The sequence below is a fragment of the Strongylocentrotus purpuratus genome, unplaced genomic scaffold (genome assembly GCF_000002235.5).
Source record: "Strongylocentrotus purpuratus isolate Spur 01 unplaced genomic scaffold, Spur_5.0 spur5_scaffold_3, whole genome shotgun sequence".
Lineage (NCBI taxonomy): Eukaryota > Metazoa > Echinodermata > Echinoidea > Camarodonta > Strongylocentrotidae > Strongylocentrotus > Strongylocentrotus purpuratus.
In genome coordinates this window covers 1,613,266-1,626,623 of record NW_022145609.1, presented here as the reverse complement: position 1 = coordinate 1,626,623, position 13,358 = coordinate 1,613,266, and the positions used below count along the sequence as shown (strand labels likewise).

The window sequence follows — 13,358 nt, the reverse complement described above, 5'->3', positions numbered from 1 at the left end:
TAGCTAGGAATATCCATCACTCCTCAGCTTTCACTATGTTGTAAAATTAGTTAATTTTTGTTGATGTTATACAACATTCACTGTATATCTACATGTATGTACATTTAATGCCCTGCATTTTCCAGTAAAATGGAATTGTCCTGGGCTATTGTTCTCCTTTGTTGTGCAAGTTTGAACAATAAAGTGATGTTTTAAAAAAAAATGGTAAATTATCATATCGATCCGGACTGGATAGATACCGCGAATGCATTTCAACATTGAACATTTGGGCATAATATATTTCTGCTTTTTTGCGAATTTAGGTTGAAGTATTGCCATCTAAACGTCTGAAGTCAATATTTAACAATATCGAATGCCTTGGCACCCAAAACCCTTGAACTGCATTTGTCCATTACCGGTCTATATCTTTAAGAGGTGGGCTGTATTTCAAACAGAAATCGTCAAATTGTAAATTAATCAATTAATACTCTTATTATTTAATGTTATTAATTTATACTAATATATAACTGATATACAACCCTCTCTGTGTACTAATTATTATTCCAGTTAGTGATATCAATTTTGATTACATACTTGCGGTGATAAATAAAGTGTGTTTACACAAGTAATATAATTATGTGCTTTGTACTCTTCATTTATGTTCTATGCTAGAGATACTGTTATATTAAAACGTTAAGTACAGTCGCCCCCCCCCCTCCCCTTCCAGGAAAAGCCACACCCCCTCCGAAAAAAAAATCAGCTGTAAAGGAGTAAACATTATGGCAGCCGTGCTAAAGCCAGGGTAATAATCGGGAGCGCCAGGAGGGTCAAATCTGACTGACATGAGCGCTATACAAGAACCCACTATTATTATTATTATTATTATTATTATTATTATTATTATTATTATTTTATTTTTCAACCAAAAAGAAAACAAATAATGAATCATGAATTGAACAAAAACAAAAAATAATATTCCATTTAAATAAAAGGAAACAGTTATTAAATTTCCTAAACATGCCGCATGCCCCTATAATTATCAACGGTGGATTTGGTAATAGCGATACGCGTATATTGTGGAAGTATTGTGAGAGGATGGAAAATCGTGTGTGTTTTTATTATATGGGTGAGAAGAAATGAGCCCCCCCCCCCCCCCCCAAAAAAAAAAAATCGAACCTGGTTAATTTCTAATTCGATTCCTCCAGTGATCTTCAAATGTTGCTAAAATGACATGATTTTCAAGGATTTTTCTTCAATTTTTGTTCTAAATTATAATTGTATATGTGTTTGTTGGAAAAACTACAACTTCCAAAATTTACAGTCGGGCAAAAATAGGCTTATTTAGAAGCCTTCATGTCAGGGCCTTAAGGTGGGCCCCTGGATGCTCATCTGACCGTAATTTAAAAAACCTAAAACCCCTGGGCTTCCGGGGGCTCTGTCCCTGGACCCCACCAAGGACCTTAAGATGGCCCCTGGATGCTCATCTGATCGTTGACTAACAACATAGGATCGAATGACTAAAACCTAGAGTTTTATGTGGCTCAGCCTCCTGGACCCCACGCCAATTAGTGAAATGCCAGTGTCACAAATAAGGTATCAAAATATGCTTATCTCAGTGACCGTAATCAAATGCCTAAAACCCTTGAGACCGCGGGGGCTCCGCCTCCCTTGACCCTACCACGGGCAATAAGACGGCCCCTGAATGTTCATCTGATCATAATTAAATTCCTAAAACTCCTGAGCTTCAAGGAGCTAAGCCCCCTGGATTCCACGACAGGAAAAGGGGCACCGATCAGATTTTAATAGGGGCATTTATTGGAGGTGAAAGGGGGCTTTCATGAGATGGGGGAAGTGGCTCTTATTAAAAAGCAAAAGAGGCACATGTTAAAATAAACGGGCACTTATCAAAGATGAAAAGGGGAAATTATGAAAAAGGGAAGGGGCACTTTTTAAAGTAAAACGAGTATCTCTCAGAATTGAATAGGGTCATTTACAAGAGATGAAAAGGGGCATTTATAAGAAGGGAAAGGGATTCTTTTTTAAATGGGGGCATTCATAATAATGAAAAGAGGCACTAAGTAAACAAAAAGGAAAGGGGGTACATGTAAAAATAAAGGGTAAAAAAGGAGTAGTTATGAAAAGGGGGAAGGGACACTTTTTACAAAGGAAAAGGAGAACTCGTCAAAGCAAAACAGGAGCCTCTTAGATTTGATTAGGGCAATTATCAGAGGTGGAGGGGGCGCTTGTCAAAAGTGAAGAGCCGCCTATTCTTTCATTATGTTCGGTTCATCTTGATAAAGTTATTTAATCATTTAGACCACGTGACCCATTAAATGTTTTATGTTTCATGTTGTATTCGACTTAGGAAAGGTGGCACAGATCGGGATCAAAATTCTTTAAGTTAAATTTGGTTTAAATCTTTGTCCAACAATACTTTTGATTTGATTTTGATTCTATCATGGATTAAGATGATGAAGATTGTGCAGTAGAAAATTAAAAATAACAGATATATTTAATCAAAAGCAGCATATTAGAAGTAATTTTAAAAGCGTTAATTTGTATATATTGTGTGTTTGTGTGTGTGTGTGTTTGTGTGTGTGTGGGTGAGTGTGTGTGTGTGTGTGTGTGTGTGTGCGTGCGTGCGTGTGTGTGTGTGTGTGTGTGTGTGTGTGTTTGGGTTACTGTAGGCCGGCCTTCTAACCCAGCAACTTTGATGATATAATAATGTAGGCCACAAATTAAAGGTCGTTCTATTTACCTTTTCTACTTGAAGCTTGGTGTCATAGGAACCATTTCGTATTGGCATCCTCCTGTTTGTTGTTTTCAACTCTGTATTACATACAATCAAATGGCATTGTTTGAAAATTGTATGTAGCAGGGCTCATTGACCAATGAGGGGGCCGGGTATCTCTAGGGAGAATATTATATGGGAGAATGAAATGTGATTTTGCACCATTTGTTAGGGGGGGTTATGAGAGGGTCCCTTTATTTTATTTTTACTTTCTTTATTTCCTTTCCTCCCCTTCGTCCTCTTTCTTTCCTCTTTTTTCCTCAACTCTAGGAGGCACGTGTCCCCCCGCCCCCCTCCGCTCTACGCCGATGTATTTAACCTATCACAGCAGGCGGATGACGTGTACACGACCCGTCCCACGACCCCGATTCAAACAAAATTATGATCTTCTTGGATGCGGAAACTGAGATATACAAAATGTGGGATATAATCCAATTGGGACAAAAGTCAATGGCTTCTATTTTTTATCTAAAACTACACAAACCCTAATCTGGGTCAGAATCACACTTTTGCACATAAACAAACTTATTTCTGACAAGGGATTTATGGATTCTCCTCGGCAATGCAAAACAGTAGTCACTTCAAATTAGTAAAAAATTGATTAGAAAAGGAATCCAGATCTATAAAGAGGAGCAACAATATTAATTTCTTTTTTTAGATGATCTCCATTATATAAACAGATATATGCATATAGCTTTCGATCAATAAAGTGTGTCCTTACAATACACGAAGAGAGTGAATTTTCACTTGGTATTTGAGGTGTTTATATCTTATCATCTAATGAAAAGAAATAGCCTTGTTCCAATCATGAGAGAAGGACACTGCATATACTTGTATTTCCTCGGTTGGTAACGTGTTAAGGAACGAGGGAGGGAACGGGCTGGAGGCTAGGGGGTTCCAGCACTAATGATTTTATTAAGTAATATGTCCGCCTTCCTTTTTTTCACTCGCTAGTCGAATGTCATTTGAATACGAAAACTATGCCAGTCCCCTCCCTCTCCTCCTCCCCCTCCCCATTTGTGAAAAGAAAAGCATGTATATGAAAGAAATCCAGATTTATGTTCGGTGGAGAGGACTACAGGGTTTAATATCTACTTCAATCAATCTTATATAAATTGGAAGATTGGAAAACATCGAACTTCAAAAGAAATGCCATTTAAATGTATTAATTCTAGGCCGCCGTCAAAACAGACAATGAATCCTTCCTTCAGAGATAGCGACGAAATTTCCAGCCCTGTCGAGAAATTCTACCCATAATTTGAGGCGTAACATTAATCAAAAGAGCATCTAAATTTGATTGGAGGAAATGCCATTAGAGAGAGACACTACGTGAGGTCCGTGAGGATATGAATGGTCACCCGTAGCTCATTCATTTTCGATACTGAATATTTTGCTTATCTCCGTGGAAACTTCTAGTCGCTTTTCTTCTTCAAGACTCAAAGTGTGGTCCGTATATAGTGGCGTATCCAGGACTTATGATCTTCGGGGGGGGGGGGCGGGTTGAATCCCCAACGGTCGAGATGAGAGGTGGGACTGTGCATGTCCCGCATGGGATATAGACCCTCTGCAATTATTTATCCTTTATTCTATAAAAGGGAGAGAGGCACATCGGCTTCTTCCTGCTTCATACGCCCTCCATTTATCGTTGAGTATCGGATAACTAGTATGTCAAGTAGCGCAGTCGCTTCCAGTAAACATAAACTGAGAGTTTTTGAGTGAAGTACATTGGCGAGTATTCTGTTGGCTTTGGGAATAAATCTTTAAATACGCCGGGTAAGTTTTATCGCAAGACTGTTTTTCACGATAAATTTGTATGACGAACATTTAAGTTAACGTCTTAAAATGTTACAAATGGATTTAACACTGATATAATACATAATAGATAATAGATAATTGGGAGCGACAGGAGCGTCACGTATGACAGACATGAGCGCTATAGAAGAACCCACTATTATTATTATTATTATTATTGTATGTAGAGATTTTGTTTTTGCTTAGCATTTATTGACGTTAAATACACTGTTCTGAATGTAAAAGGAACCTAATGCTGCTGATTTATGAATCATAGACCTAACACCTTTATTTTTCTAGCTTAACAACATAGGGCTATCTTGATAATGCAGTTTAAGGATCCACACTTCAGAGATGTAGCACAAAAAAAAAATCCTCTGTGTGGCCATGCCTTGATCCATGATGTATGGCCGTACAGAAGAATTTTTCCTGCTGTGGACTGGGGGGAAATGCAACGAATTATTTATTGCATTTTCTTTTTCTTTTTTTTTATTTGTGGGGGCTGGCCCCTACCTTAGCCCCTGCTGCGCACAGTCATAAATCAGTGGTAAAGCAATGGCCTCGTAACTGTGGGGCCCGATAATTAAAACCGTGTTGATGTGCTATATTAGTACCCTTTTGTGAGGCATTAGTCCCCATTACTGTCAGTTATTGTTGTTTTTGTTATTGTTTTTATTTCCGAAATCAGATAACATTATATACATAGTAAAATATACAAAGTAAAACATTTATACATGTACATAGACAAAAAATATCGGTGGATAGCCCGATTCAGCAGTGTTTATAGAACACTACTGTTCTTCCTTGGGGTCCTTACACTACAATATTAACATAAAAGCGACATAAAGCAGAATAGAAACAAAACATAAATGCAAGTTTTTTAAATACCAAAGTAACAAAATATTCAAAAATAATATCATACGCGTACACCCACACACACACACACACGCACACACACACACAAGGTTATGCAAAATCATTTGAGTTTAAGGAAGTGTGTTAAGAAAAATTATCAGTTATTAGGGTATGGAAGGATCTTAATGTAGTTACATTTCGGATGTGTTCTGGTAGTTGGTTGTATTGTGTCACCCCCCCCCCCCCCCTATAGAAGAATGTTCTTTTGCAATTATTTGACTTCGGTTTAGGGAGATCTAGATTTCGGGATGAGCGAAATGAATAATTATACGTACGATATTTGATATTATTTGACATAATTAAGACGGAGTGTAATTATTTAAAATCTTAAAAATCATAGTACATACATGCTTTTTGTAACGGCAGTCTAGAAAGTCCCAATTTAGAGTATCATGAACATGTTGATTGGATGTATGAGAATAAGGATTTACTTTCATTATCACACGGCCCGCCCTGTTTTGAAGCTTTTGTAAAAGTGAAAGGGAGGATTTAGTTGCGGACTGCCAAACCATGTCTATATTTCCATGTATCGTTCCGATTTGTACATTGCAATAACTTATTTGTATAGTGTTGCTTTTTCGCTTTTTTGATAGCATATATGTAACCCTATTTCTTAAACGTCTATATTCAGTCCATAGCTCATTACTTTGCTTAACAATAGCTTTCTTTTTAACTTTATCTCTCTCTTTCATCAAATTAAAAATTGACTCATTTAACCAAGGAGAGCATCGCTTCCTCATCCGTTTCGTTCTCAAAGGCATATGATTGTTTATCACAGATAATATCATAGCTTCCCAATTCTTAGCGGAATCATCAATATCAACAACATTTTCAACGTCGCTCCAATTAATATTTTTTAAATCATTTCGAAAAGCATCCAAATCAACACCCTTAGACTTCCTAAAAGTTACAAGATTATGAGGATGAGTGAGTAAATGGGGTGATTTCCATATTAGGTAATTCATATAATGATCGCCCATACAAACATCAATAACACCAGACGCCTTTATCTTGTTTTGATCATTCGTCAACATGTGATCTATAAGTGTAGTTGTATCATTAGTAATTCTAGTGCACTTAGTGGTATTAATATAATATTACCTAAGGGCGAAGGTCCCCTATTTGATTAGCATAGTAGTGTACACTTGCTTTAGCAGTCACGCAAAACAAACACTTGCAAATTATTATTCAATACAATCTGAGAATGTTATCTAGATCTTTTAGGAATAAATAGGTAAAAAAATAATCATTCCATAAATGAAGGATTAAAACAATTATTCCACCTTTATGACCAACAGTGTATAAATGGATGTACACTGTCGCTCATAAAGTTGGAATATTTTTGTTTTTTACCCCAATTTATGGCATTATTTTAAAAATAATTTAAAAATAATAGATCTAAATAACAGTATACATTCTCAGATTTTATTGAATAATAATTTGCCAATGTCTGTTTTGCGTGACTGATAAAGCATGTTTATGCTACTATGCTTATCAAATAGGGGACCTACGCCATGAAGTCATAAATGACAGTAATGAGGATTAACGCCCCACAAAAGGGCACTAATATAGCACATTGATACGGTTTGTACGGATACATTGTACGCAGCGGGGGCTAGGGTAGGGGGTAGTTTCAATAAATTTATAAAAAAACAGAAAATGCAATAAATTTTCAATAATTTATTGCATTTTACCCCGGTCCCCAACATAAAAAAATCCTCTGGACGGCCATGCATTATGTCTCAAGGCATCGTCTCAATAACATTCCGTACATGTTTCTTCACTTTGATCTCATGATGGTCGCCGCCAAAAAGCCGGGACAGAATCAAGATTTTACACATGTTAATCTACATGCGCAGAAGATAATAACTCGCCTAAATCATGGAAAATCGATGTGCAGTTCTGGCTTATAATCGGAAATTGTTGTTCCGTGTACTGAAGTTTATTTTGAAAATCATGTTGATATTACCAGCAGATAGAGGTTATATTTGGATTGGTTGTGATTTAAAATCCCATTTCCCCCTATTTCCTCAAATTCAATAGAAGTCGGCGTACGGTCCAGACAAGCTTGTCTTAGAGATATTTCCTGTTTTAATTTTTTGTACAAAAAAATGCTTTTAAAAGGGATGCAGGTCGGTTGTGCACTTTAAATCCGTCACAGATTACAGATGGTGTAGTTGCTCATATACGATATTCATAAAGTTGAATCACTAAAAGCCGGAAAATGAGTGAGATACATGGAAAAAGAAAGTTTGTCTTTTTTAACATGACACTTTCGTCCTATCTTTTTTATTCAAAGACTCGAAATGGATCAGAGGACATATCTTTTCATCGTGACATTACTCTCCTATGTAGCAGTCTGTATGGTGGAGTCTAGTCCCACCTTCGTACCGATAGAACAGTCTGGAGCTCAAGTGCCTTCTGGCCCACAATCACCCTATGTACGTTTTCTTCTTTATATCGATTACCTAATTTTAATAATTGATTAATTTTCTGCTATTTATTTTGTAATCCGTTTTTTTAAAATAATTTTTGCAATTATACTGTTGATATTTATTAAATTATTTTGTTTTAAATGATTTTATTTTATTGTATTCTATAAACTACTTATTACCATTTTCTATTCATTCATATAGGGATATAACAGAGGTGGGCAAAGTAAAGAAGAAAAAACATTTAGAGGATCGTTCAGTTATTTAAAAATAAGTCACGCCTAAAGTATGTTTTCCTTTTGTTTGTGACTACCCTACTTTAATCCTCGCTTCTGTGCTTTTGAAAGACAGCCAATTGTCGAAGAGAGAGAGGGAGAGTGAGAGAACAAGAGAGAGGGAGAGAGAGAGGGGGGAGCTCGATTATGAGGGTGAAAAGGGAAAAGGAGGATGATGACCCATGCTCCATCCTCATCACCCTTAAAATCGGCGTACTTGTAAATTCGCATTATTTTTATCCAGTGAGTAGGTCGGTGCCCCCCCCCCCCCCCTCCCCCTCCTCCTCTCAAGATGCCACTGACCCCAACAATGCCTTGACCGACGCTGCGTCACTGAATGTATGATTTTAGCATGGACACTAACATTTATTTGATCTATCATATCTGACATATCAAATCTTCACAACAAAAGCAATAGGGCCTTGCATTCAAGTTTTTTGTTTATGCAAGTTCATTTCCCTTTTCCATACCCATTTAGGTCAACGTGTGTCCGTATGAAATAACTAGATTCATTTTCAAAGATTAATTTCATATTCTCTGTCGTTGATTTTACAGGAGCTTCCTGTGCGACCTAGGTAAGATGAATAAGACATATGTTTTAATACTTTGTAGACCTATGCTTTTCGTTAATTTTAAAATAAATTTAGGTAAGATAAGCATAATTATTTCTTGAATTTAAGACGTTTAAATAAGTCCGATAACAGATGCGACATAAAATACCCACATCTATGTCAAAATACCAATTAAATGTTACCCCTTCATTTCCTCTCCCCTTCATTATCATTGTCTTTATACCCATCAAACGGTTACAATTCAAATCTGAAACAAAATATCGGTTAAAAATTGTATGCGAAGTAAATAGCTTAAAGCTTCGGTCACAAATGCCATCGCGAACTGCTACGAACGCCATTCGAACGAATTTCAGACCATGGAAATTAGGGAAGACCATGGAAAAACAGGAAGATTCGTACGAACGGATCGTTCATGCGAACCTTTGTGACCATGAGTCTTCGAGCACTGGTATTGTGCAGAATGTTCGACATTAATTTGGGTATGATACTTTAATAATCACTAGCTCTCATTGTAGCACACTCAGAAATTTCACTTATCTTTTTTAATCACATTTTTACTACTTTTGTAGTCTTTCAAATCAATATCTTCATCCCTTTTTTTGTTATATGTGAGTGGCGTTTTTATGGTGATGTGGGCCGGGTGGGGTGGGAGGGATGTAGCTCAACCGAATTGATTTTCAGACAGACTGTAAAATGGACTGACATTATATCTGAATATTGTGGTATGTTGTAGGACCATTACCCCCTGGACAATCATCCCCGGCAAATTCCAGCGGAACAATTACCCCCCCCCCCCCGTGAAATTAACCCTCGAGGACAACCACCCCCCCCCCTCCCCCAGAACAACTACCCGCGGGAAAAATTCTGCTTTATTCAAACCAACTTATTATCAGAGGGAACTTCCCCTTTAATGAACGGGGGGCGGGGGTCGGGGTTAATTTTGCTCGGGGTCACTTTCAAGGGTGGGCGAAATTGACCTAGGAGGTAATTGTCCCCGGATTGTCGTGATACGATCGGGGTTTATGGACGGGGACATACGACCGGAAATCAATCTTAGCCCCCCCCCCCCCCCAGCTCTCCTATGCATGCAGATATGCCCTACTAAGCCCTGATCTTTGATTTTGTAGGTTTTCAAACACCAGCCCCCCCCCCCCAACCCTCACATTTATTTAAATGATGTTTTAATCCCCGATAATGGATATGTCTTTGGGTGGTGGCTACATTATTATTAACTCGTATAATTTTGCTCACAACTTAATTTGTGTTTTTCCACTGTTCTACCAGCATCATTCCGCCTTTCGTTCCTATGACTGGTGATCTTGATCGTATTGACGATGATCATGACGGCCGAGTGACGGGCGAAGAATGGAGACGGGCCTTCATGATACTCCTTGCTATCTATGATTCTGATGGTAATACTTTCCATTTGTATACAGTTGTATCCACCAGTATTTTCTTTCTCTTCTTTTCGCCTTTTCTCTTCTCTTCTCTTCTCTTTTTGTTTTGTTTGTTTTGTTCTCCATTTTTCAGTCAATGGGGCCGAGGGTTGGGGGATTCGCCCCCGTGCCCCAGCTATACCTAAATCATGATTTATCCCATCACAACATACTTTTATTTATTTGACTCTGCCCTCGCTGCTTGCCATCTAGGGCATCTGAAATAGTGATTAAACAAAATTTATATAATCACACGAAAAGAAAGGCCTCAATATTATGTACAACACGGTCGCAAATACTTTCGAAGAATTTACTGAAGGACAATTTCAATACCCTCTGGTATATGCTATAGAAATCATGTTTAGATTACGTAATGCGTTACTGTAATGTTCGCGCACTTTTAAAGGTGGTGGACAAGGCTATTGAAAATTGTCTTAAGTCGATTTTTTTTTTTCGAAAATAATTGTGATCGTGTTGTACGTGATCCTTATTTTATTAAAGTAATGTGGCGTTTAATGAAGATACAACGGACTTCATGATACTTGCACGGGATACTTGCACCCATCGTTATTAAATAATAGCTACTATTTAAATGTGATATCTCTATATTATTATTTCTCTTATTCTACCTCATGCCCCCTCCCCTTTGAATATATTAATCGGTTTCTCTCGATTACTCTTTCTTTCTTTCTCTCTGTCTCCCTGGCCCGCTCTATACATTTCCGTCTGCCCCGTCCTCTTTTTCTTCTCTCTCTCTCTCTCTCTCTCTCTCTCTATCTATCTCTCTCTTTCCCTATCTCTCTCTCTCTCTCTTTTTCTCTCTCTATCTATCTCTCTCTTTCTCTATCTCTCTCTCTATTCTTTCCCTTTCCCTATATATCTCACTTTTTTTCTCTTTGCCTCTCTTTGCCTCACTCTCTCTCCCTCTCCCTCTCTCTCTCTCTCTCTCTTTCTTTTCTCCCTCTCTCTCTCTCTCTCTCTCTCTCTCTTCTCTTCTCTTCCTCTCTTTCTCTCGATCCCCATATCCGTACACCCTAACATATTTCAGGTAGAGGCAGTACACCAACAAATTGAAAACATGAAACCTTGGACAGGATTCCAAGAAACACTCTCGATTTGTTGTTGTTGTTGCTGTCATAATTGTCATCCCTTCTTATCAAATCTCCCATGTATTACACCCTTTACACTTACAGGAGACGGGGCATTAACCGTGGGAGAGCTGCAGGCTCATAACCTCACCCCTCCTCATCCCACCACTCGCCTCGCCCCACCCCCATCCAAACATAGGAACCTCTCAGTAGACTTCAAGGGTCAGCTAGCACGTGAACACGATCACGTGACCAGGAAGAAGGAGCAGATGAATCGACAACGCGATCAGCTGTTCGTCCGAGATCGAAACACTCCTCGAAATCAACATCGACAGGAGCAAAGGATGCAGGGAAGACCCTGATATCAATCCAGTCTTGTGACCGATTGAATGCAGCACTCAAGCTTTTATAATAAAAACAAAATAAGCATGATTTTGTAACCTATTCATGTTTACTGCTTTGTAGGAATTATATGTGTATATCATGGGGGCTTTTCTACGAGAAAGTTTGTGAAATAAATTGAAGGTCTCTAAAAATGTGTAAACTACAATGTTTAGTACTCTGCATATTATGCATTATGATTTACAAATGGACCCTACATGTATGCAAGTTAAATTCATCTACATGCCTTGCTACATTACTACATAATTATTTTCAATTATGCACAAACATGTTTATGTGCATGTAACAGGCTTTTGTGAAAATAATGATAAATAATTCCTCCCCCCCCCCCCCATATCAAGAACTAGCCCCTATCATTATGCTTGCACCCAATGCTTTTATCGCAAATTTGTTCCCCCTTCCCCTTACGCATTTCATTATTGTGTAGCAGGTCATATCACCTTATGATAACATCCCTATGCCCTACCAAAGAGCTATGGAAAACATTACCGAGACTTTACCTTTCTCAAGTTGGGTTCTCCATACCAGGTATTTGATTTTATAATTTTAACAACATTCACCCTTGTATACTCTTCAACCAATTGTGAAACCAATTGTCAACTTTAATGTACCGTGTTACAAACTGAAAATGTAAATTCCTTGATTTATTGTGTAGAGGTTTCCTTTTAAAATCATCAATGATGAATAGTTTCATACCACCTCATTTTGTACCTGTAAATATTTAAGCTTCAGCCCTTCATATCAATGTAATAAAATGTACATTTGAAAATAGAGCTGCATAATTATACTAATATTTTTGTGTGGTCACAATAAATAGTAAAGAATATGCAGCTTGACTGAAATTGATTTTTTTTTTTAAAGAGAAAAATATTCTTCTTTAAAAAGTAGAAAATGTAAAGAGTGGCTTATAGGATCCATTATAATAAACAAACAGATTGATTCTGTGAAGCACCGACATATTCACAGGTAAATTTGAAATTGATCACCAACTGGTCTATTCTATGTGAAGTTGGTTTTCCTACTGTCAATAAAATGGTGTTGTACCAAGTCTGAAGGAGGTAGACTAACCATCCATGTCTTTCTACAGGACCAATCTACCTATTCCAGAACTAGTGCTGGTGGGAGTGTTTCACAAAGACTAAGATCGACTTGAAGTTGGATTTAACTATGGCAGGTCAATCATGCCACTGCTTGCTCTCTCCTTTGGTCTCTCGATGATGATCTTTAGATAATATTTTTTCCATGAACTTTCAAAAAATGCCAGTTCTGTAGATATGTGACCGTGATTTGTATGTCCCTTGAGAGATCAATGCCAATGTAATTGGACATGAACGGCCTGCCATAATTAAGTCCAACTCTAAAGTCAATCTTAGTCTTTGTGAAACACTCCCCAGGTGGTATAAAATTACACAATAACATTGCTGAGTGAACAACAAAGATGGACAGATGCTATTTCATAATAGAATTCAAAATATGGACCTTTTATTTACACAAATCACGTGCAAAAACATGTATCATACATACTGTATAATACATACTGTATAAGTCACATTTAGAATTGTTCACATTACTAATGATATAATTCACTATTAGTAACGGAAGATGGTATGTAACAAAATAAACTCAACTTCAAGTCAGTGTTGAAATGTAATTAAAGACCACATATATTCAGTAAAA

The 13,358-nt window shown here is 37.5% G+C and overlaps 1 protein-coding gene across 1 annotated transcript; it reads left to right on the top strand.

Annotated features, from left to right (window-relative positions):
* The first annotated feature begins 4,391 nt into the window (after positions 1-4,391).
* LOC105438347 lies at positions 4,392-11,678 on the top strand. Its single transcript, XM_030996101.1, has 5 exons — positions 4,392-4,543; positions 7,776-7,917; positions 8,739-8,758; positions 10,040-10,167; positions 11,385-11,678. Exons 2-5 carry the CDS (start codon positions 7,783-7,785, stop codon positions 11,639-11,641), a joined length of 540 nt encoding a protein of 179 aa, XP_030851961.1. The 5' UTR covers positions 4,392-4,543; positions 7,776-7,782; the 3' UTR covers positions 11,642-11,678.
* The last annotated feature ends 1,680 nt before the right edge of the window (positions 11,679-13,358 follow it).

Coding starts and splice junctions, on each gene's coding strand:
- LOC105438347 (XM_030996101.1), top strand. CDS start 7,783: ATGGATCAGAGGACATATCTTTTCATCGTGACATTACTCTCCTATGTA. Junction 7,918..8,738: donor CTGGCCCACAATCACCCTAT/GTACGTTTTCTT, acceptor TTGATTTTACAG/GAGCTTCCTGTGCGACCTAG. Junction 8,759..10,039: donor GAGCTTCCTGTGCGACCTAG/GTAAGATGAATA, acceptor CTGTTCTACCAG/CATCATTCCGCCTTTCGTTC.